General features: G+C 38.5%; 1 protein-coding gene across 1 annotated transcript; it reads right to left on the reverse strand.

Annotated features, from left to right (window-relative positions):
- Positions 1-4: 4 nt before the first annotated feature.
- LOC134752405 (uncharacterized) lies at positions 5-25,128 on the reverse strand. Its single transcript, XM_063688116.1, has 17 exons — positions 24,922-25,128; positions 24,033-24,193; positions 23,509-23,668; positions 19,472-19,566; positions 18,021-18,159; positions 17,463-17,617; positions 15,627-15,803; positions 13,969-14,112; positions 12,961-13,125; positions 11,609-11,941; positions 9,024-9,140; positions 7,185-7,289; positions 6,668-6,758; positions 4,885-5,000; positions 2,185-2,272; positions 229-380; positions 5-10 (listed from the first exon to the last, which is right to left on the reverse strand). The coding sequence occupies exons 1-17, from the start codon at positions 25,055-25,057 to the stop codon at positions 5-7; spliced, it is 2,340 nt and encodes a 779-aa protein (XP_063544186.1). The 5' UTR covers positions 25,058-25,128.
- Positions 25,129-26,635: the final 1,507 nt, after the last annotated feature.

The following is a 26,635-nucleotide window of genomic DNA, read 5'->3' on the forward strand; positions in this document are numbered from 1 at the left end:
AACGTCAACGCTGTAATAACTTTACCAACAGAAATAATTTAAGTTTCGCTTTGAATTTCTTGTGACATGTGATTTAAACTAAACTAAAAAAAAATACAAACTAAAAAAATGATGTCTGAAAACTTGTAAAAAAACCTGTATATGTTACTCTATGGTTTACTAAAAAGGCTAGTGCTGCACTCTGGTGGCGGAACATTGCAGTAATATCCCATATTGTATTGTACTCGCCTGCAATAAATCTACGCCAGCTGTGTCGCATAACCGCACGGCGTGTTGTATGTGCGCGGTGTAATCTCCGCCGCCCGCCGCGTGTGCGTTCGCTAATGAGCGCGCTACGCGTATTATTGCTCTCTGTGTGTTTGCGTCCTTATTGGATGACACTAGAAATTAACATTATTATTAAACTTTTCCTGGACTGAATTTTCCTGGCAAAAACCAGGGATGTTGCGCATGCCGATTTTTTGACGGACGCGGATGCGAATTTTTAAAGGCTCACATCTGCGGATGCGGATGTTTATTTATTTAATAAATCTTACAGCTATCCTTACAGTTTCCCAATACGATAGTGTAGATAGGGCCTAAAAATAATTAATTACGAATAAATAATAATTTATTATGTCGAGATTAGGCACATAAAAAACGTCAAATATTACACTTTAGTAATTTTTATTTAAAAAAAAAAACAAACTTATTTGAACTAGAAAATAGGTGCCCTACTATCGCATTACTATACTAAAAGTCAAAATGAAACGAACTTTTTACTTCTTGTCGCTGTCCGACCGTGCTCTATCGACGAATCACAAAAAAGAAAAGAGATTCCTATTCGCTAATGACGAAAATACCTAGCACTTACCCCGCCGCTAAGACGTTCCTGTACCTACCTGTTTCACATCCGCATCCGCATTAAGCTCCGCATCGATTTTATGCGGATGCGGATGTTCGGAAGTTCCGCGGTTGCGGATGCGGATGCGAATATTCGCAACATCCCTGGTAAAAACGAGTACTTGACTAAATGAAATATCGATAGATAAGTCTTTATATCTATAATACCGAGAAGATACAAAGAAAATAAATAATAACTATTTGGCAAAAATTTAATTTTTGGTACAAGCTTTTATCGCTGACTGTACTTTTCTTTCTACAGGCAAGTAACACTCATCGAGACAATTCTAACAACCCCAAACACAATTAGATTGAGTTGTTTTATCACAGAGTTCCTATGGCCACCTCCTGTCTCCATCATCAGATCAGCTCGATGGTACCATAATATTGCATTGTCACCCGACTTACATATGTATGCAAATATTCAGCTTCATTGGAAGTCGGGAAGTGGGTCAAATTTAACTTGCAAGATTTGACCCGTACATACATACATACATAGATACTTACATAGGTACATTGCCAGCTTGTGAAATACAAATCGATAAATGTGCCATTTCAACCAAAAGGTTGATTTCAAATTGAAGCTATATGGAAATAGCGCCTTATTGACAACCGACAAACAGTACCCTTTTGATTGAGAATGGCACAAATATTTTCTTGCAACGTATAGGTACATTAGGTATTTACATTTAGTATTTAAATATAAGAAAATATAAACTGAAGTCTGCTTAATAAAAACATATTTTACAAAGTAAAGAATTGATTTAGTTTTGCCAAAGAGAATTTAGTACAGATGCGTATTGTTAAAGTAACTTTTTATAAACTTAGTGCCATCTTTCGACACAGGAGTAAAACTTTTAGAACGCCATATGATTTTGACCAATATTCTTTCACAGATATGTGTTAAAATTGATAAATATCAAACGGTGTCGCCAACGCCATCTACACAAGTATACGCCAAAGATGTGGCGCCATCTATTCGAGGCATTCGACCATAAATTTTTCTTAATTTTACGAGGCACGTTTTTTTTTTAGACTTTATTTATCTTATACGGATTTATAAACGGTAACACGGTGGCAAAAAAATGAGTGCATATCCGTTGCCAGGGAGGTTTTGGGATTATACTGAGCAACTTTTACTATGGGACCAACCACGAAGTCTTTTTTTCTCGATTTCGTGGTTGGTCCCATAGTAAAAGTTGCTCAGTATAATCCCAAAAACCTCCCTGGCAACGGGAATGCACTTATTTTTGCCATTCTATATATACATAACTTTGGTTTTAGGTACACATAAATACATACGGTTGACACACAACATGGCCAGTAGCGTCAGCAGCGTGCGCGGGTCTTCTTGCTGTAGCGCCAGCAGCAATATAGTTTTGAGATCCACCTAAAAACATTACATGGTAACATTTTTATAATTTTTTAGTTTAAATTTTGAATAAGAGCCTACATCAAACTCAATGCATTTTAATAACTGAATGTTCAAATCATTATGCAACGATTTCGACAACTATAATATTCATTGTGCAAAGATTTAGTGAATTTACATTCGTTTATAGTACTTTCAAAGTCAAATAATTGATTTACTATACGTATACAAGTATACATCATGCAATACAATAAAATGGTATTAATATTACAATATTAATGGCGTTATTTAAAATAAACGCGTTACTGGCCTGAATTAGATGTGAATCGGTTGTTTTTATCTGTTTTTGACTTATGTTTTTGTAAGGATAAAACATAATTTAACTAAATCAGGCACGTAAAGTTTTATGAATAAGGGGGTAAGAATTTCCAAAAAAAAAAACATTATTACTTTGTTAAGTTAGATTTGAAAACAAAATAAATTCCACATGGAATTCAAATTCAACTGCCAATTTTTGTTGTATGGGCCTTAAGGGGCCCACTGACTATCAGTCCGCCGGACGATATCGGCCTGTCAGTTGCTCGGAACTGTCAATTTTTTTTTTTTTTTTTTTTTCGATTTATACATTCTCTTTATTTCACAACAAACATTTATAATACAAATTTCATAATACAGATATTAAAAACCTAAAGTTGCATGGGGCATCGTCCCCAGGACGCTTGCTGCGTTTCCCCGCTGGATTGCCAGACTTAGCCGCTGAGCGAAATATTCGCCCGCTCGAAAATCGCCAGACACCCAGACAAGTTTATTTGAAATTTCTTTCACAACTTGTCTGGTGTCTGATGACCATGGCCCAAAGGTTTCGACTGCAAGCGCCGCAAATGCCTGAAATTTCGGCCCGCACTCGACTGGCAAGATAGTCCATGGCGTCCGAGGGCGTCGACTGGGCCTCCGCAGCGGCAGCAGGGGTGCGGTTCACAGGTCTTTAGCCCCAGCCTGAGGCATACGGCCACACGCAGTGCGGCCGGGTCCAAAAGAGATCCTATGTTCCGCGACGGCAAAGCGTGTAACCAATGTCCCGACTCTGGCTCAGATACTGCCAGTAATCGAGCACGCTCACTGGGGTTACAACTGTCGTTCAAAAGTGTTTTGTGGGCTGATTTTATATTTACCAAGTCCCAGGCAGCTTGGCTAGTTTTTTCTGTAGGTGGGTTCTCACCGGGAAATCTGGCTCCCCATGTAGACTCCGCTTCTGCCAAGCCCGTCACTATCAAATCAGTGGGATTGAGGACGTTAAGAATATCACTGATGAGACTGACGGTGCTATGCACAGATGAGAGAAAAGCAGGGAGAGCCAGGTCCCCCGTGGAGCGAATACCCAGCCCGCCATAATTGATAGGCAGAATAGCTTGGGACCAAGTTTGTGCTGTGTGTATGTAACACAATTTTTTTTTAAGTTAAAAAAGACCTCGTCACGGAATTACCATACATTTTGACATGGTTCCAAATTTTAAAACCGCGATTACTCAAAATGTTACTAAAGTGACTAGACATGTTCTTTCCGTGTACCCTTCATATTTGTTTATTTATTTGTTACATACAAAATTTGTACAGCGTTACAGTAGAACCATAGAGTAACTTATACTAGAGCGGTACTGTCATAGTAAATTTTGTAACCCCAGTAAATTCACTGCCATCTGTCGACACCCTTTATAACTAAAAATGAAGATTTATTAAAATACGATAAAATGTATTTAAATATATGGATAAATGATTTTTTTTATTTGCATTAATTATTTTTATGATTTTGACCCATGTTCTTTCACTGATATGCGTTAAAATTGTTAAATAACAAACAAAACCGTCAACGCCATCTATACGACAGTAGGCCAAAGCTAGTAGCGCCTTCTGAACGAGAATCAAATTTTCTTTATTTTCGAGGCACGTTTTTTCCTTAGACTGTATCCATCTATTACGGAGTTATATCTATCTTTGGTAGAACTAATGAACTATACAAATTAATGAAAAAGATAAAAGGTATACAAGAAATGACAGACAACAAAACAATTTCAAGTGACATCCAGAGTTTCACAGTATGCCAGACATGTCCGACATATATTCGCCCAAGAAGTTGCAAAAATATCACTTTCCTCTTTTCTTCTTTTCTTGATAGACTTGAGGGCGGTGTTGCCCGTAGCCAATGTCACGTAAAAGGGTAGGAACAAAATAAATGCTCTTAGAGCACGACGCTGTTCGGTGGTTGTTGTAGTTGTCTCGTAAAACCGATAGCTGGATTTTACAAGAAGCACGTGGACTACCGGCCGTTGACTCCAAAATGGTGGTTAAACACGCTTTGAGATTAATTCTCCATTCACTGCACACTACCACATTAGATTATTGTATAATAAAGCTATCGATATTACACTTTAAACAATATTAATGAGCAAAAAACAAAGGAATTAATCACGAGGCTACTATCAAGATGGCGTTCGAACCGGAAGTCCCAAATATCACTTTCTAGTGCCCATGACAGAAGCGAGTTCAAAAGTCTTAGGGCTCGCACGGCCGGAGAGTTTCTGTGCGCTACAGTGCGTGTGGCTGGGGCTGCCAAGAGCTGCATATATACCTACCTTATACGAGCTCCCCTGGTGGGGTAACGTCAGTGCGAGGGATTTCTTCAAGTCAACCACAACGGCGTCGTCCCAAGTATCTCTGTTATTGTTCATATCCACGGTCCCGTGCTTGCCTTAAAATAAGCAGAGAGAATGTATTTTAAAATCTGAAAACAAAACCGGCCAAATGCGAGTCGAACTTGCACCCGAAGGGTACCATTACGCAAAAAAACGGTAAAAAAATCACGTTTGTTGTATGGGAGCCCTAGTTAAATATTTACTCTATTCTGTTTTTAGTTTTTGTTGTTATATCGGCAACAGAAATACATCATCTGTGAAAATTTAAACTGTCCAGCTATCACGGTTTATGAGATACAGCCTGGTGACAGACGGACAGACAGACAGACGGACAGCGGAGTCTTAGTAATAGGGTCTTAGGATCTTAGTGATTATAACATAAAAAAATATCCGAATTTAAACTGTTGTGAGACATACTAACATTAAATAGATTCACGGTTTAGACTCACTTGTTTTAGTCACTCGCGCGACATGTTTTTAATAAAAAAATATCATAAACAGAAATAAATGTCATATACTAAGAAAAAGTGACCAAGGCCTCCAGTGCCCCAAAGACAAATTAAAGTATTTTCTGTAAATAATTTAATTTGTTCTAATACTTCTAACAGTATAAAAAATGTCTGTGTTTATGTTTCTGTACATGTACTGTGAACTTTGTGAGCTGTGCAATAAAAAATATTGTATTGTATAAATGTGCATACTATACACTGTGGCTAAAAAATAAGTGCACTCCCGTTGCCAGGGAGGTTTTGGGATTATACCACAGATTAATAAATAGTTACTACGTAACAGATACATCATTCCCATACAAAAGCGAAAATACCTACGCTATAATAGCCTACAAAATCTTAATAATAATACCTGCTTCTCAGGACGAGAAAAAATGTACCATAAGTACGCGCACAAAGAGTCGAGACTGTGTTGCCCGCCGTGCGAGCCACGTGCCAACGCGTCATCCTAAGAATGCGCTAGGATTGTACCTATGATGATTATTGTAATAAAACGAATGCCAACCACATTTTTTTATTAGTCAATAAAATATTTAAAAACAACACTTATAATACCTAACTCAAAAAACTCCTTAGTTTACGATTTACCTATTTATGTTCAAAGAAATAAATGGTGACAAAATTCATAAAGATACATTTTAAATTAGTAATTTCACCTTTCTTCGTCTCTCGGCAATAAATAAAACGACAAATTTTCCTTTGTTTTTTGACTTCTGCACAATAATTACGTGGTTTCGGCATTTCGAAGCGTAAGCGCGGGAAACGTGCGGTGCGAGCGCTCAGGCGGGCGTTCGGCGGCCCTCTGTCGGTTGTATCGTCGACGATACGCCGAGCGGTAGGCATATAACGCGTGGCCTTGAGCGAGTGACGGAGGCCTGATTATACTGAGCAACTTTTACTATGGGAACAACCACGAAAACGTAAAAAAAATTTGGATGTTTCATACATTTTGGCTGGTTCATTTTGTATGAGGGTAATTTTTTTTTTCGCGATTTCTTGGTTGGTCCCATAGTAAAGAGGCCCACTGATTACTAGTCCGCCTGCATTCCCTGGCCTGTCAGTTGTTCGGAACTGTCAACTTTTTGTTCTAACTGACAGGCTGATATCGTTCGCCGGACTGGTAATCAGTAGGCCCCTTAAAAGTTGCTCAGTATAATCCCCAAACCTTCCTGGCAACGGAATGCACTTATTTTTTACCATCCTGTAAAACTTACCTAAGAACATAGTGATTTTTCTGTGGAGTATCCGAACATCTCGGTCTGTTCGGTCGCCGCGCGATCTTAGTTTCTCTACTGAGCGTATTACCTAAAATATTCAAACATTATACGAGTATCACTTATCAATCTTTACTTAATCGTAAGGCTTAACCTCGTGAGTCTAAACACATTAATTGCAATCTAATTTGAACCTTTCACGAAACAAATAAAGTAGCATTTCTTTTGTTTCACTGTGTTGTAAAACAAACAAAAATCGTTCCAATTGACTATAGAACAAGGTTCAAATTAAAAATTGAAAAACTGTAGGTTTTCCCAAAAAATCTAAATAAATTCCAATTAATCCAGCTTTGATGATTAATTTGAAGACCAGTTACATTTCCCGAAAGTGCTAATTTGACCCTTAAATCCGAAACCTAAAGTTGAAATTCTACTAGCGCGAATGTGGTCGAAAAATCGTACTATGTCAGGAAAATAGTTAAAAACTTAAACTTATCGAATTACAAGGTATACTTACATCACGAATGTCTATGTCCGATTTTTTCTCCTTCGTGAGTAAATAGTCGAATTTCCTTAAAGCCTCGATGTGTATCTTCGGTTCAACGTCGCTAGAAAATATTATCTGAAAAAAAAACCAATATATAATAATATTGTCTTCGGTTACCGCGATAGTTACTCATGAAATAAAACTATGAAAACGGATTATATCGCATATATTGAATTTATAATACATCCCGACGTTTCGAACTCTTTACAGCGTTCGTGGTCAACGGGTGACTACGGGTGTTCAATATACGCGATATAATCCGTTTTCATAGTTTTATTTCACAATATATAATAATTAATAGTTTCATTTACATTATCTACAACAATGATGAAGCAAGAGGTGTTGTATTAAAATTATTAATTTTCTATTTATTTAAATAAATAATAATTTGAAGACAGCTCCATACCATCCTTAAACTAAGATATTTTCTTATTTACTTAGATATTAGAAGTTGATTAAAAATGATTTGCTTTTTATACGCTATTAGTATGTTACAAATGGCAGAATACAGTACCACCAGGCCTCCTTCACTTGCTCAAGGTCACGCTCTATATGCCTACCGCTCGGCGTATCATCGACGATACAACCGACAGAGGGTCGCCGAACGCCCGTTTCCCGCGCCTACGCTTCGAAATGCCGAAACCACGTAATTATTGTGCAGTAGATGGGTGTAAAGGTCAAAAAACAAAGGAAATTTGTTGTTTTTTTTCATTTTCGAGAGACAAAGAAAGGTGAGTAGTATTTTAAATCTATCTTTATGAATTTTGTCACCATTTATTTCTTTGAACATAAGTAGGTAAATCGTAAATTAAGGAGTTTTTTGAGTCAGGTTTTGAGTGTTGTTTTTAAATATTTGATTGACTAATAAAAAATATGGTTGATTCGCAACATTCGTTTTATTACAATAATAGCATAAGTAACAGTACAACCCTAGCGCATTCTTACGATAATGCGTTGGCACGTGACTCGCACGGCGAGCAAGGCAGTCTCGACTCTTAGTGCGCGTACTTATGGTACATTTCTTCTCGTCCTGAGCAGCAGGTATTATTATTAAGATTTTGTAGGCTATTATAGCGTAGGTATTTTGGCTTTTGTATGGGAATGATGTATCTGTTACGTAGTAACTATAGGTATTTATTAATCTGTGGTACCACAGAATAAGTAATAGTATTATCATACAGAACGGCCACGCCCCGCCCCGCCCCGACTCGAATGACCTCGCCCCGCGACAGAAATCTGGCGGACTTCTGGCGTACTCTCAGTACTATTTTTAAGCAACTTACTCACACTATGACGCATGCCGCGTGTACAGACGTGCCGTTCACATATAGAAACGCAAGTGATTTCTGATGTATAGTGTGTCCGCCCTGTGACAGTACGACAAAAAATCCGCCATATAGCCCGGGTCCAAAAATTTAAAAGATCGCTTATACCATAGAGTAACTTATACTAGAGCGGTACTGTCATAGTAAATTTTGTAACCCCAGTAAATTCACTGCCATCTGTCGACACACTTTAAAACTAAAAATGAAGATTTATAAAAATACGATAAAATGTATTTAAATATAGATAAATGATTTTTTTTATTTGCATTAATTATTTTTATGATTTTGACCCATGTTCTTTCACTGATATGCGTTAAAATTTTTACATAACAAACGAAACCATCAACGCCATCTATACGACAGTTGGCTAAAACTAGTAGCGCCCTCTGAACGAGAATCAAATTTTCGTGATTTTCGAGGCACGTTTTTTCCTTAGACTGTATCCATCTATTACGGAGTTATATCTATCTTTGCTTATACTCACATGTAGCGCGGTCAGAATTTCACCAGCATCTATATCAACATCTTCAGGAGACTGCACGAGCGCGAGACATGCCGCGTGCAGAGTGGCTTCATCCCGACATCTGTGCAACCGTATTGACTGAAATTAAATAATAAAGTTAGAAACTGGCAACTGATCATACAATACTGTGTCTGTGGGTCAACCGCATTCGAGGGAAGCCAGTGCTGTCAAACAGGTTTAACTTGGCAGATATAATTAATACAAATTTATTTGTTATAACCTCTTAAAATGCAAGCGAAGCAAGCAATACATTAACTTATGTGCCTTATTGACCTTCTGATAGAGCTCAAAGGTATATTTTAGCCGCCAGGACAGAAAGTACTCCGATTTCAAGTTCAAAAATTATTGAACTCACAATTGAAAGTTTTGCTCAATTATTTAAACAGTAAATTAACCTACCTACCTAGTGCCCCACTACGTCCCATAGTGAGCCAGATAGATGCTCCCACATATAAATTGGCTCAGTACCTCGCGGGAGCCCTCTCAGCATTACGTGGTAACACTAGCACGCATACAAAGGATTCTTACCATTTCAGCGGTGAGATTAAAGACCTAACATTGACTGAAGATGAGATCATGGTCAGTTTTGACGTCCAGTCGCTATTTACAAGCCTACCGGTACAAGACTGCATTGAAATTGTCAAGAAGAGGTTATGTGAGCAGAACATGTCAGAGGAATATGCTAAGCTGTAAAATTGCCTCGAACATTGCCTTACATCTGGCTACTTGCTATGGAATGGTGAATTCTATCTTCAAGTCGACGGCGTGGCCATGGGGTCTCCGGTGTCTCCAGTAGTCGCTGACATCTTTATGGAGGACTTCGAGGAGAGGGCACTCTCATTGGCTCCTGTGCGACCGAAGATATTTAAAAGATACGTAGATGACACTTTTACTATACTTCCAAAAGTAGTGTTTCAACTTTCTTGGATCACCTAAATTCCATCCATAGCAAAATAAAATTTACTATGGAGTTGGAAAAAGACTGTTCTCTCCCCTTCTTAGATGTATTGATAAAAAGAAATCCTGATAACACCCTAGGTCGCACTGTGTATAGGAAACCTACTCATACTGATAGGTACTTAAATGGCAAATCGCATCACCATCCCAGTCAACTTGTTACAGTAGGCAAATCTTTGTTTCAGAGAGCCCAGAGGATATGTGATGACCAGCATCTGGCCGCGGAGCTCCAGCATGCCAGGCGCGCGCTCCAGGCAAACGAGCTCAGGATACCGCGGGTCAACCAGAGGTCCCACATTAAGATCCCCACAGTCGAGCGCAGGCCTGCCATTCTGCCTTTTGTCAGGGGGGTCACGGACAGGATCAGCCACATCTTGAAGCGTGCTTCTATAAAAACATATTTCAAGCCAATGAAGAAGATGTCACAATTCCTGAGGCCTGTAAAATGCAATACCCCTCTACAGACTGCAGGAGTGTACAGGCTGGACTGTGAGTGTGGCCTATCATATGTCGGGCAGACGAAACGGAGCATTTCCACTCGGGTGAAGGAACACATAGCTGATGTCAAGCACCGTCGACCTAGGTCTGCTGTCTGTGAGCATGTCATGGATAAAGCCAATCACTCAATCAAGTTTGATAAGCCTCTGGTTCTTGCCAAGGAGAAGCGTTACATACCCAGAATGCTGCGCGAGGCCATTGAGATTAAGAAATATCCAAACTTTAATAGGGAAGATGGCTTTTCTCTACCACCAGCTTGGGATCCTGTAGTCCACCTGATAAAGGAGCAAGCGAGACATAGACTGTGAGACCGTAGTGTTGGATGATGCTGGACATTCTGATGTTTTGAAAAGATGTGTCCCGCCGAGTTTGTTGCCGGTCCCATATTGGGATACCCTCCTACAATTTAGGAGGGAATTAAATCTTCTCGGGTCCGTGGTGTAGGGTTGGAGCCGGCATAGTTTATTTTTATCGCGTATATATATATATCTTTACTTGAAAAATAATTATAGTGTATAACTAGCCTTATGAACCGATTTTGCATGTACAACCAGCCTTAAAGTTTGTAGTCTATGATTGTTCATTATTTTAGTATGTGGGTATTTTTGCATTTTGTAATTTTTCCTCAGTCACCCGTTGACCACGAACGCTGTAAAGAGTTCGAAACGTCGGGATGTATTATAAATTCAATATACGCGATATAATCCGTTTTCATAGTTTTATTTCATGAGTAACTATCGCGGTAACCGAAGACAATATTAGTAAATTAAAGCTTTTGCGCAAGTAAAGTTTTTGCGGCGTTTAGCGTAGCGGCGTGGTAAATGAGCCCCCGCAGCTGCGAGCCGCACCCACGTAGCGGTACCGCATGTGCGGGCGGAACTAGAGATGCTAGTAGGAAGACTCTACATATGGCTCTACACTCACCTTATACAAGTCACTGGCCCCCGCAAGTAAAGTTTTTGCGGCGTTTAGTGTAGCGGCGTGGTGAATGAGCCCCCGCAGCTGCGGGCCGCACGCACGCAGCGGTACCGCATGTGCGGGCGGAACTAGAGATGCTAGTAGGAAGACTCTACATATGGCTCTACACTCACCTTATACAAGTCACTGGCCCCCGCAAGTAAAGTTTTTGCGGCGTTTAGTGTAGCGGCGTGGTGAATGAGCCCCCGCAGCTGCGGGCCGCACGCACGCAGCGGTACCGCATGTGCGGGCGGAACTAGAGATGCTAGTAGGAAGACTACATATGGCTCTACACTCACCTTATACAAGTCACTGGCCCCCGCAAGTAAAGTTTTTGCGGCGTTTAGTGTAGCGGCGTGGTGAATGAGCCCCCGCAGCTGCGGGCCGCACGCACGCAGCGGCACCGCATGTGCGGGCGGAACTAGAGATGCTAGGCGTAGTAGGGAGGATAGCTTTGGGGGCAGCTCCTGAGACTGCAATAGAAATAGATTAATCAGCGTTTCTGGTTTTCAATTGGCACAAAAACTTAGGCCGGGTTACTGTGTAGATACTCATTTCAGAGCTTACTAGCTAAGTCAGTAGTGAGCTGGAGATACTAGGTTCGATTCCCAATAAAAGTAATATTTATTTGTGTGTCTACATATTATTGATAATAGTAAGTAGTATTCAGATATCATTCGGTTCTTGTCTGTTTGACTGTTTTAATTTCTTGTCGTTTTATTACTAATATAACAATTCAAGTCTTGGAGACCCTTTACACCTCTAAGGATAATTTAATGATCGTTTTTTTATTATATATATTTTATCTCTTGACACCTACAGACTTTTACATCTCATATTTGTAATTGTTTTTTGTACTTTTTGGTTAATTTTATTGCTTGTAAAAATTGGCATGTAAAAGTGCCCCTGTGGCCTATTTGCTGAATAAATGTTTGACTTTTATCTCTCTGTACTGATTTTCTTTTCCGCACCAATTGTAAAGTTTCTGTTTAGCCCAATGGTTGACTGGTAGAGAATGCCTTATGGCATTAAGTCCGCCATTTGTATTTTCTCGTACTGTGCAATAAAGGTTAAATAAATAAAAAACCAAAAGGGTACTTATTGTCGGTTGTCAGTAAGGCGCTATTTCCATATAGCTTCAATTAGAAATCAACCTTATCGACAAGCGACAATGTGGTACCTTTTAGTTGAGAACGTCACATTTGTTGCTGAGTTATTGATTATTTCTATGTACTTTAGTTTTGTCCCTATTCACCCCAGCCAAGCCATCCCTATTCACCCCGGGTGACGGTACTTATAATTAATGAACATAATATACACTACAACGTAAATTACACACTTATACACGGTTTATACCTCAATTCATTCATTACCTCAGCCACCTGAGAGCTCACGATCGTAGCTCTCACTAGCCAGTGCAAACCCAGTCGCCGTGGCCGAAACCGGCCAGGACAGGATGATTAATGATGATGATGATGATTGATACCTCAATTTCGTCTTCATGTATCGCCTGTAAGGCTGCTACCAGACAGTCGGCCAGCTCTCGAATGACAGCTGTCACGATCGTGACGTCATCGTCTTCCAGAAGATCGCGCCACACGCGCGCTTCCCAGTCTTCGCACGATTGTGATATCAAAAACTGTATGGTTGCCTGTGACAAATATTTCTTACATTCACTGCCAAGAACCCGCTAGGTGGGTTCATTTTGGGAATGGGGCGCTTCGCACTAAAAGTGTTAATAAAACATGGACATTAGCTATTTGTGCAACAAGAGAGGAAATTTTAACGATAAAACTCCCGTGAGACTCAAACATATTAGATTATTTTAAACCCGGTTCACTCACGTATTATTAAGTCGAATAGCTCGACATGTTTCGGTCCAATTTACGAGGACCGTCTTCACGGAGACACGACACGTCTTCACTGGTCGAGGGCGCGGCGTGTACTGCGGGCCAAAGCCCGATTCTAAGTTAGAATCTTGAGCGTAGCGTGGGACTCAAAAACACGAGATGTAAAACAACTTTGCTCTCGTGTTGCACACATAATTTTTCACCTCAGTAGTGAGAACATATTAAAGGTTAAAATGTATTTCGAATTACACAGAATAATACAGAGAAAAAAAAAATGGAATAAAAGTGTGAAGTGGCAGTTCATGGCCTTCACTAAATTAAAAAGCTACTTTGTTTCACTCCCTGGAGTGACGAAAGTAGGCTTGTTCGAGCTGCTGAGGTGAAAAATTATTAACGCCGGTGAAAATTGATTCTAAACGCTCCACTAAATTATATACGATGAGAAAAAGAGATAGCTAGTAAATAGATAGTTAAAGAGTTCGTAAGTAATTGTGACGTTTTAAACCAAAAGGTACCACATTGTCGCTTGTCGATAAGGTTGATTTCTAATTGAAGCTGTATGGAAATAGCGCCTTACTGACAAACGACAATAAGTACCCTTTTGGTTGAAAATGGCACAATTAGACAAATGCATCGTAACTCACTCGTTTGAGCTCCGGCGGCGAGTTTGAAATGCCTTTGACAACGATCTTCTTACGCGTGGCTTGCGGCAAATTATCGTAAAACAATATGGCGGCCTGTAACAGTCGCTCGCTGTTCGGTAGGCTGTATTCTACGCACCATAATATCTGCGAGAGAGAAAATAAATAGATAAAAATATATACCTAGAAAATAAATACATTTAACAAAAAACCGGCCAAGTGCGAGTCGGACTCGCGCACCGAGGGTTCTGTACTTTTTAGTATTTGTTGTTATAGCGGCAACACAAATAAATCATCTGTGAAAATTTCAACTGTCTAGCTATCACGGTTCATGAGATACAGCCTGGTAACAGACAGACGGACAGAAGGCCAGTGGAGTCTTAGTAATAGGGTCCCGTTTTTACCCTTTGGGTACGGAACCCTAAAAAAAACAACAATTCGTACACACATACAACACAACAATACATTACAACAACGCTAATAAGTAATGCAAAAAACCGGACAAGTGCGAGTCGGACTCGCGCACGAAGGGTTCCGTACCATTAAGTAAAAAACGGCAAAAAAATCCCGTTTCTTGTATGGGAGCCCCACTTAAATATTTCTTTTATTCTGTTTTTAGTATTTGTTGTTATAGCGGCAACACAAATAAATCATCTGTGATCAACTGTCTAGCTATCACGGTTCATGAGATACAGCCTGGTAACAGACAGACGGACAGAAGGCCAGTGGAGTCTTAGTAATAGGGTCCCGTTTTTACCCTTTAGGTACGGAACCCTAGAAATGGATTATCAATTTATTTGAGTCAAGATTAGATTAATTTATAAATTTCTTATTGGAAAGTACATGATATTTAACAATGCCACAATGTTTCTAAATAACATGAACTCACAAAAAGATCGTCAAATTGTAAAAAATAATAATTAAGTAAAATAATTAAAAAATTCAAACAAACAAAACATACCAAATAAAAAAATTAAATTATTAAAAAAATAATTAAATTAAATAATTAAATGCTTAAATGGAGAACGCTGTCCGGCGTTCTGTGTGATAGAAAAGTGCCAATAAAAACTAAGGGCAAAGTATATAAGGCGGCCGTCAGACCTACCATGACATATGGTTCCGAATGCTGGGCAACTTTGAGGAAGCACGAGCAAAAGCTCCACACAGCAGAGATGAAAATGCTCCGGTGGGCAGGAGGCGTGACGCGCTTAGATAAAGTGCGGAACGAATATGTAAGAGGTTCCTTCAAAGTTGCACCAATAGCCGAGAAGGTCAAGGAGGGGCGACTAAGATGGTACGGGCACGCCATGAGGCGAGACGATAGCCACCCCGTAAAAACAGTGCTGGACATTAATAGCACGCAGCGACCAAGAGGCAGAGGCAGACCGCCCTCCACTTGGTGGTACACCGTCGAGAGGGACCTAAAAACCCAGAATATCCCATTGTTGACAACCCAGGACAGACTGGCCTGGCGCAAGCGCACAAGAAGGCCCGACCCCAAATGAAGTTGGGATTAAGGGCAGGAAGAAGAAGAAGAAGAATTAAATTAAATAATTATATGCTAATAGTTGTTATGTGAAGTGAAAATAGGCAATACAAAATTATAGATATATTAAATCTCCGAAACTTTACAACTGATGTAGATGGCGCTGTGTACTCACAAGTTCGGCATCAGCATGTGACACCTTCCCCCTCAGTTCGTACTCGAGTGTATGTATGTCAGCGAACTGCAACAGATCCCCGAAACTTTTGGTCGCGCCCAGTATTCGTAACGCGGTCGTTTTCACTTGGTAGGACGGGGACTGGGTGTGGGGAAGAACCTCGGATGTTAATATGTTCTGTAATAGTAAGAAGTATTAAAATGTGCCATTTTCAACCAAAAGGGTACTTATTGTGGTGATATGTTAGATTTATAAGGCTCATCCGGTGTGTCCTAGCCCTAAGTTAGCTCCTAGTCATTAGTTAATTTGCATGTTAATTTGTTTTGTAATTGCACTAACATTATTTTTATTAGCTATGTAAGTTACTAACACATATGGGTGTATTAGGCCTGAAATAAATGACAATTTAATTTAATTTAATTTAATTTATTGTCGCTTGTCAGTAAGGCGCTATTTCCATATAGCTTCAATTAGAAATCAACCTTATCAACAAGCGACAATTTTTTTTTTTTATATGTGATAGTCAGCAACGAGCAGACGAGCCGCCTGATGGGAAGCAGTCATCGTCGCCCATAGACGTAAGCAACATCACAGGAGCCACTTAAGCATAATAAATACCCGCTTCTTGAAGAGTCCCATGTCGTAGCACAAAGGAAATACCTCAGGAGGCAACTCATGTGGTACCTTTTGGTTGAAAACGTCACATATAATAAGTTTTTTGGCAAAAATTTCATTTTTGGTACAAGCTTTTATCGCCGACTGTACCCATATATACCCATACATATCCATATATGAGGCACTGTGAGGACACGCATGTTTCTAGAAGTACTTATTATGTATAAGCTACTTCGGTATGTACTTCTAGAAACATATCTAATTTTATTTCAATATTGTTTTTTATTTGAATGTTAATTTTATGATAATAATTATCTTTATATATAAATTGCAAACCTTAAGTGGCAGTGGGCGGGGCACATTGCTCGCAGAACTGATGGCCGGTGGGGCCGGAAGGTTCTGGAGTGGCGTCCGCGTACCGGAAGACGAACTGCCGGTAGGCCTCCAACGAGGTGGAGCGACGACCTGGTGAATGGTCGCGGGAATTCGGTGGTTGCGAGCGGCACATGATCGGTCGGAGTGGCGAGCCCTGGGGGAGGCCTATGTCCAGCAGTGGACGTCTATCGGCTGACATGATGATGATGATGATGATGATGATGATGATGATGATATATATATAAACGTAAAAGTCCTGACTGACTGACTGACTCAGTTAAATCAACGCCCAGCCCAAACCGTTGGACCTAGAGAACTGAATTTTTCACAATATACACTGAGCAACGTTGCCGAGGGAGCGGCGCACCACAGCTTCGAGCGCAGCGCACGGTCTGTTGAGACTCGTTCGCGAGATGCGTGCTCGGTCAGAATAGTGTAACATGCTGAAATAAACCACTGCATAGTTTATGATTGTGACTTACTATAAATGCAGTTTTGTTCTCACACTCTGCCACTGCGTACACACCGAGCAGAGTGGCAGGGGGCGCGGCGCCCCACAGCTTCGAGCGCAGCGCACGGTCTGTTGACACTCGTTCGCGGAAAAGAGATGCTCTGCTAGGATAGTATGCTTAATGTTCAGTTAATGACTCACTACTAATGCTGTGTTGTCCACAGACTTCGCTAGTGCGTACACGCTGAGCTTCATTGCCGAGGGGGCGGCGCCCCCTAACCTCGAGCGCAGCGCACGGTCTGTTGACACTCGTTCGTGAAATATGATGCGTGCTCGGTCAGAATACTGAAAACCAAGCTGGAATAAACCACTATATTGTATAGCTTATGACTTACTATAAATGCCGTTTTGGTCTCACACTGTGCCACTGCGTACACACCGAGCAGAGTGGCAGGGGGCGCGGCGCCCCACAGCTTCGAGCGCAGCGCACGGTCTGCTGAAACTCGTTCACGGAACAAGGATGCATGTTCGGCCAGAATACTGTAGCATACTGAAAATACATTCTATTCTATAACATGATATGTACATATGGTACTCGTTCAAAATGTATAAAATAAATATAAATATTATAGGACATTATATATTACACAAATTGAACCACATTAAGCTTAATAAGGCTTCTATTTTCGGTACTTAGGCAACAATATAGGTATATAGATAAATACTCAGAAAACACCCATGACTCAGGAACAAATATCCATGCTCATCACACAAATAAATGCCGGATTTGAACCCGGGACCATCGGCTTCATAGGCAGAGTCACTACCCACTAGGCCAGGTATCCGACCCAATTTTTCGAGTATATGCAATCTTTGCAAGACTGGGCGTCATAACCAACTTTCTTCTGTCTGTTCTTTTTTCTTTCTTTCTTTTTTTTTGTGTATATGCGTACCGGTCTGGCAGCCAGATTTATCGATGTATACTTTGGCGAGGTTATCGTAGAAGTGGTTGAGTTCAGCGCAAGGTAACTCGTCGCCGAAATGCTTGAAGAGACTGCAGACGCCTTCTAGAGCTGATTTAGTCACTGTGTCCTAAAAATACAAAGGTAATATGATGTTTTAAACAAACCGCTGGGATTCCATTCGGCTATTTGGTTGCAGATTTCGGGATATAACATGGTGGGGCTGATGCCACACAACTAAAATGTCACACAACTTGGAGACTTACACACAGTACACTACACACGGGTCATTTGACCTACTGTCTTAATATTTAATCAAGTAATTATCACACGACATGCACATATAATCACACTTTACACAGTACATTTCATTCCGCTTACGTAAGCACATCGTATATATATTATCTGTTGTGACCTGGGTCCCGGCAGAAAAACAGTGCTTTGCTCCAAAGAGCGAAGCGTATCACTGAGCCGTGACCCTTTTGTCCTGCAACGCACACAGTTTGCACATAATTTTACACCATTTCTGTTTCATTTTTATTAGGGTATTTTCGTTATAATTTTATTTCTTTGTTAGTGTAAGTAGTAATTAGTTTTTTTTTTCTTCTGATGTGTTTGTATTAGTATTGTGTGTAATTGCAGCTGTACAAATAAATCATTTATCTATCTATCTATCTATCTTTTAAAATGTAATAAGGTTATAAGAAACATTTGAAAAATAAATATTGTCGTGTTTTTAACACATTCATTGCTAGGCGGGTTCTTTGTAATCTTTGTTCGTAGAGTTTCCCGTGTTATCGGCTTCGCTCGTAGCGAGTAGCTTACGCTGGCACTGAATGTGTTAAGGCGGTTCCCTGAGCCAGAAGGCGAAAAATCTCCTTACATGATCATGTTTTTCTAAGAGGCGTTGATATTAGTAGACGTGGAAAAAATATATGTACTTCTTGACTATAATATCTTTAACATCATAGCTTCCGATACACTAATTATGACACTTCGCTCGACACAATTAATTCCCAAAGTAACCTCTAACTCGGACTTTTAATCCAACTTTACTCGGTTATTTATTATGTGATACTATAAACAAAAAAAGAAGAAAAAACAATCTTAACTTTCGAATTCATAGCTTTCGAATTTCGATATTTTAAGGTAATCTTCAAAATAAATAAAAATCGACAAAATTCGATTAAAATTGACACTTGGCGTGCATTTTCTTTCCCGTTCTTTCTTGCGAAATGTGACAGTGACAGCAGCAAACCGATGGAACGGCCTTAAAGAACAGTTTTTAAAATGAACTCTCTCCAACTATTAAAATAGATGAGATATTTTACTTTACATGGAACTATTCATTTTTAACGTGTGCTAAACAGAAAACTAACTGTAACGCTTGTTATCAATAAACGATTGATTGATTGATTAATGATATTTTTTTATGGTCCCACCGTGTTTTTATTGTTGCCAAGCATGTTGAGATACCCGCGCCAGATGCGAGTCAGTTCATCGCACACGACTGCAGGGTGGTGTTCGCACAGCGCACCTGTTGGCAAAAACATTCTTTTAAAAATCTTTAGATCGATTTGTCGATTGAAGTACATCAATAAAGTTGTGTCATAGAATAGGTTATTAGTAGCTCAGGCTTATATATAGCCTTTTCACTCTTGCTTGAAATAGAGCTACAAACTTCCACCCCCCTTTTCACCCCCAAGGAAGACTTCTGGGATAAAAACTACCCTATGTCCTTTCCCGGGACTCAAACTATCTGTATACCAAATTTCAAATCAGTTCAGCAGTTTAACCGTGAAGAGGTAACAGACAGACAGACACGCTTTCGCATTTATAATATTAGTATGGATTTCGGAATACAGGACTCGTGGTGTTAGTTACATACTTAAATCTAGATTATAAACATTATGAAAAAACTAAACTTAATCTAAGAAATAAGTATGCTACCCCTTTAACTTTTCGAATCCAGAAACGGAATATAGGTAGTCGTATTTTCCTTTACTAACGTTTAGAATGCAATGCAGTACATTATGGATGCGAATTTTCATATATCCACCCAGAACTTGACGCCCAGCGAGGAAATTGCCGAAGTATCTCGACCTGTACCTAGTGTACCTATTGTGTACACAAGAGTGAATAAATCACAGTCACCGTGAGGTCAGTGTGAAAGGCCCCTATGTTTTGTCTATAGTTAATGTTAAGTTCTTAAGTTGTAAATTTTAGTGTAATAGTACCTTTTTCAGACGAGTTCCTAAGGTCTGTTTTTTTATTCCGTAGACTAAAATGGCGTTTCATGTGTAAGACATGACATTTCTTAGCACGACATGAAATGTAATTTTAGTCTACGGAATAAAAAAAAAACCGGCCAAGTGCGAGTCGGACTCGCGCAACGAGGGTTCCGTACTTTTTAGTATTTGTTGTTATAGCGACAACAGAAATACACAATCTGTGAAAATTTCAACTGACTAGCTATCACGGTTCATGAGATACAGCCTGGTGACAGACAGACAGACGGACAGCGGAGTCTTAGTAATAGGGTCCCGTTTTTACCCTTTGGGTACGGAACCCTAAAAACAGGATATAGTTACTATAATAAACATCTATCCAAAATAGATTGCTTTCAAAATTCGTTAGTTAGTCTAAAAAATATTGCTAAACGTAAGTTGTTTTAGTACCTAAGTACAGATAGCAGTTCTGAATCTAATATTCTGATATAGATATGCATTAGTTATAACTAGCTTTTGCCCGCGACTTCGTCTGCGGGGAATTAGTAATTTGGGTACCTTAATTCTTAAACAAATCTGCTTTTTAGTCCATCCTTTTTCACCCCCAAACTGGTCCACACTATACATTTCCACCCCATTTTTTACACCCTTAAGGGATTATTTCGGAGATAAAAGTTATTCTATATCATTTCCCACAGCTCAAACTATCCCCATACCAAGTTTCATCTAAATCGGTTCAGCGGTTATTGGTTCCCCATACAAATTTCCACCCCCCTTTTCACCCCCTTGAGGGGTGAGTTCTGGGATAAAAAGTATCCTATGTCCTTCCCCGGGACTTAAACTATCTGTATACCAAATTTCAACTAAATCGGTTCAGCGGTTTAAGCGTGAAGAGGTAACACACAGACAGACAGACAGACTTTCGCATTTATAATATTAGTATTGATTGTATTTATTTTAGTTAACATAAATAGTTAACCTCCAGGTCTTTTTTGTTGTGTTTCTCTTTCGTTGCGGTACCTTTTGTATCGCATTTTTGATATGTTTATATGACTGTTTGGTTTCTGAAAAATGAAAAAAATAATCAAATTATACATTCCCCACTCGCACTCCTTAGTGTAGTTTGATAAAACCATTTTCGTAAACTGTCTTCATAGACAAGGTAATTATCATGTGTAATTTTTGTAAACTGTCTTCATAGACAAGGTAATTATCATGTGTAATTTTTGTAAACTGTCTTCATAGACAAGGTAATTATCATGTGTAATTTTTGTAAACTGTCTTCATAGACAAGGTAATTATCATGTGTAATTTTTGTAAACTGTCTTCATAGACAAGGTTATTATCATGTGTAATTTTTGTAAACTGTCTTCATAGACAAGGTAATTATCGTGTGTAATTTTTGTAAACTGTCTTCATAGACAAGGTAATTATCGTGTGTAATTTTTGTAAACTGTCTTCATAGACAAGGTAATTATCATGTGTAATTTTTGTAAACTGTCTTCATAGACAAGGTAATTATCATGTATAATTTTTGTAAACTGTCTTCATAGACAAGGTAATTATCATGTGTAATTTTTGTAAACTGTCTTCATAGACAAGGTAATTATTGTGTGTAATTTTTGTAAACTGTCTTCATAGACAAGGTAATTATCGTGTGTAATTTTTGTAAACTGTCTTCATAGACAAGGTAATTATCGTGTGTAATTTTTGTAAAATGTCTTCATAGATAAGGTAATTGTCATGTGTAATTTTTGTAAACTGTCTTATTAGACAAGGTTATTGTCATGTGTAATTTTTGTAAACTGTCTTCATAGACAAGGTAATTATCATGTGTAATTTTTGTAAACTGTCTTCATAGACAAGGTAATTATCATGTGTAATTTTTGTAAACTGTCTTCATAGACAAGGTTATTGTCATGTGTAATTTTTGTAAACTGTCTTCATAGACAAGGTAATTATTATGTGTAATTTTTGTAAACTGTCTTCATAGACAAGGTAATTATCATGTGTAATTTTTGTATACTGTCTTCATAGACAAGGTAATTATCATGTGTAATTTTTGTAAACTGTCTTCATAGACAAGGTAATTATCATGTGTAATTTTTGTAAACTGTCTTCATAGACTAGGTAATTATCATGTGTAATTTTTGTAAACTGTCTTCATAGACAAGGTAATTATCATGTGTAATTTTTGTAAACTGTCTTCATAGACAAGGTAATTATCGTGCGTAATTTTTGTAAACTGTCTTCATAGACAAGGTAATTATCATGTGTAATTTTTGTAAACTGTCTTCATAGACAAGGTAATTATCATGAGTAATTTTTGTAAACTGTCTTCATAGACAAGGTAATTATCATGTATAATTTTTGTAAACTGTCTTCATAACCAAGGTAATTATCATGTGTAATTTTTGTAAACTGTCTTCATAGACAAGGTAATTATCATGTGTAATTTTTGTAAACTGTCTTCATAGACAAGGTAATTATCGTGTGTAATTTTTGTAAATTGTCTTCATAGATAAGGTAATTGTCATGTGTAATTTTTGTAAACTGTCTTCATAGACAAGGTTATTGTCATGTGTAATTTTTGTAAACTGTCTTCATAGACAAGGTAATTATCATGTGTAATTTTTGTAAACTGTCTTCATAGACAAGGTAATTATCATGTGTAATTTTTGTAAACTGTCTTCATAGACAAGGTTATTGTCATGTGTAATTTTTGTAAACTGTCTTCATAGACAAGGTAATTATCATGTGTAATTTTTGTAAACTGTCTTCATAGACAAGGTAATTATCATGTGTAATTTTTGTAAACTGTCTTCATAGACAAGGTAATTATCATGTGTAATTTTTGTAAACTGTCTTCATAGACAAGGTAATTATCATGTGTAATTTTTGTAAACTGTCTTCATAGACTAGGTAATTATCATGTGTAATTTTTGTAAACTGTCTTCATAGACAAGGTAATTATCATGTGTAATTTTTGTAAACTGTCTTCATAGACAAGGTAATTATCGTGCGTAATTTTTGTAAACTGTCTTCATAGACAAGGTAATTATCATGTGTAATTTTTGTAAACTGTCTTCATAGACAAGGTAATTATCGTGTGTAATTTTTGTAAACTGTCTTCATAGACAAGGTAATTATCGTGTGTAATTTTTGTAAACTGTCTTCATAGACAAGGTAATTATCGTGTGTAATTTTTGTAAACTGTCTTCATAGACAAGGTAATTGTCATGTGTACATACCAACAAGAAGTGCTATAGGCGCACGACACTGCGTAGCTTCTTCCAACGCTTGCACGTGTCTTGCGAAGTCTCTGGTAGCAGCATCTGAATGTTTAGCGACCTCAGCAAGGCATGCAAGCGCATGTTTACGGAGTTCAGGGTCGTAGTTTAGAAGGCAGATCTGAATAAAAGTAGTTCTCAGGGAAAGTGTATACATTTATACAACATTAATATAGAATTAAACAACAACTACAACCAGTCTTTCAAGGTCTACTGACAGTATTTCAACTATTACCAAGATGACATTAAAAAACCGGCCAAGTGCGAGTTGAACTCGCACACTAAGGGTTCCGTACCATTACAAAAAAAACGGCAAAAAATCACGTTTGTTGAATGGGGGCCCATTTAAATATTAGTTTTACTGTTTTTAGTATCTGTTGTTATAGCGGCAACAGAAATATCTGTCTTCTGTGAAAATTTCAAAAATACGTGAGTGAAACCGCTAAGTTAGTTAAGATGATAAGGTAAGATAAAACTGATCTTACATCAACAATCTGCTCATAGTATTTATGAGACAATCCAGCTACGCTTGCCATAAGTTTCAGAGCGTCTGCCACAGCTTTACGCCACACCTCGTCGCCACGCTTCTGGGACACAGTTGTCAAGAGCTCGACTGGAGAATGAAGCAGAGTCTCCACCAGCCATTCTGGGATGATGGCAAATAAAAAATTGTCTTAAAAACATCTTACAGTACCAACCGATTAAATGCCGCCAGTTTGCTGTTGAGTGTTAAGGGATGGAGAAAAATTGGTTTTAGATTCATCTGCATTTTTAAGCCCCAATGCAAAAGAAGGGGTGTAATTTAACGGTTGGCCTAAAGCAAAGGGGGTGCAAAAAAAGACTTAGAATTTTTTTAGTAGGTACAATAACATGTCTGTTCAGGCGTGTCTCTGTTTGATGATGTTTGATCGCGATCATTGCGGTCAACCTAACACACTCCTCCTCGCTTTCGCTCGTCGTCGCACCTATCTTGTCTCTCTGTTACTTAAATTTACTGTTCCAAATGATTGATTTTAATTTGTCAAGTAGTGGTTTCAACTTGCGGGTCAAATATCTCGGCCATTTTTGATTTTAGAGAAAAGTTTTTCCTACAAAACATGCTTATTTTAGTGTATTCTCTACGATAACACAATAAGAAATAGGTGTCATAATAACATCACTCCGATGAAAATTTTCGGCACCCCCGTTGCTTTAGTCCAACCCGGAATAATGCAAAAATGATGATTTTTTTAAACTTCATTGTAACCTCAGTGCCCTCTGTATTCTTGGAGCATATATTCCAATTTTAAACACCAAGATCTGTACTTCAATAGGTACTTTGACCTTCAAAGAAGCAGCGAGCCTCGAAAAGTTATAAAATCTCTGCTCATTTACCTGTTTCAAAAGGGGCGAGCTGAGTCGCCGCGGTACTTAACAAAGCGGCTGCAGTTTCCAATGTTTTCTCGAACGTACGGTGACACTGATCCCGTGGACGCTCTAAATTCTCTATAATAGCTTGCCACTGCTCCATTTCTTAATTTTAACCAGTACATATGTTCCTATTTGATAGGAGAAAAACCATATCAAATAACGAACAAGAATGAACAAGTATGAACGGTACCCGGCAAACTTTAGGATAGTGAAATTAGTGAATAACAGCCGACTGACATTGACATTGACAGTTATAGCGCTTGACTCAATCGGTAATTGCCTAAAAGTACGTACTAATTCCAACACAGACTACTATAGAAATGTAATTGCTGTAAATACTACTCTTTGAAATAATATCTGTTATTTTTCCACTACAAATTAGTTTGATTAAAATCTGTAAAATAATAAAATCGTACCTCTGACAGGGTTTAATACACTGCCCTCTATTGCCAAGTAGGGAAACTTAATTCATTTTGACGAGAGCACCATCTAATGATAAAAAGGGAACTTAGGTAATAACGTTTTTGGTTTTTGCATAGTTTTTGCCTAGGATAGTACTACGTTTATATTTTAGCATATAGTAACTTATACTAGAGCGGTACTGTCATAGTAAATTTTGTAACCACAGTAAATTCACTGCCATCTATCGACACATATAAAACTAAAAATAAAGATTTTTTAAAAATACGATAAAATGAATTTAAATATGGATAAATGATTTTTTTTATTTGCATTTATTATTTTTATGATTTTGACCCATGTTCTTTCACTGATATGAGTTAAAATTGTTAAATAACAAACGAAATCGTCAACACCATCTATCCGACAGTAGGCCAAAGCTAGTAGCGCCCTCTGAACGAGAATCAAATTTTCGTGATTTTCGAGGCACGTTTTTTCCTTAGACTGTAGGTATCCATCTATTACGGAGTTATATCTATCTTTGATTTTAGTTAGATTGCGCTTTAATCAAAAATAATTTAATAAGAAATCCAGCCAAGAAATTTTGAAAACATACCTATATACTTAAAAATACCATAAAAATACAGACCTTTTTTATCACATATACTTAAGGCGATCCTAGGCGCGGAGGCGTAGAGGTAAAATTGTTTGAAATTCAGCACCGGAATTTCTATGGTATGGAATATCTGAATTTATTCTATAAACCTTATTTATTATTCAGTGACATTCGGTGCTGAAATTCTGATAAATTCAGCTCGTATGTGGTGCGCCTTCTAACGGACTATAATCTTAACAAGTTAGAAGAAAATCAACAAGAGAACAAAGAGAGCTAATCTAGAATCATGTGTGAAGCGAGGCACACATTCACCCTTAAGATGTAGGTCAGAGGCGTCCCTTGTGACGTCACTGACGTCCGTCAGAGCTGTCAATCAATCAATCTTTAGGTAGTATGGCTCCATCGATAGTGTCGATGATTTCGCCAACGTCAAAGTGGGATCCACGTGGGATCGAATTAATATTTCAGCCAGTGTACGGTAAATAATAAAATAATGGGCCTCTAGAGCTCTAGCCAGACACGGTTAGAGGTAGAAATACCAAATGCTCTTAGAGCACGACGTTGTTCGGTAGTTATTATTTGTAGTTGACTCGTAAAACCGATAGCTGGATTTTACGAGAAGCACGTGGACTACCGGCCGTTGACTCCAAAATGGTGGTTAAA

The sequence above is a fragment of the Cydia strobilella genome, chromosome 24, assembly GCF_947568885.1.
Source record: "Cydia strobilella chromosome 24, ilCydStro3.1, whole genome shotgun sequence".
NCBI lineage: Eukaryota > Metazoa > Arthropoda > Insecta > Lepidoptera > Tortricidae > Cydia > Cydia strobilella.

Coding starts and splice junctions, on each gene's coding strand:
- LOC134752405 (XM_063688116.1), bottom strand. CDS start 25,057: ATGGAGCAGTGGCAAGCTATTATAGAGAATTTAGAGCGTCCACGGGAT. Junction 17,618..18,020: donor TAAATCTGGCTGCCAGACCG/GTACGCATATAC, acceptor ATGTATTTTCAG/TATGCTACAGTATTCTGGCC. Junction 5,001..6,667: donor AAAAATCACTATGTTCTTAG/GTAAGTTTTACA, acceptor GCTTATTTTAAG/GCAAGCACGGGACCGTGGAT.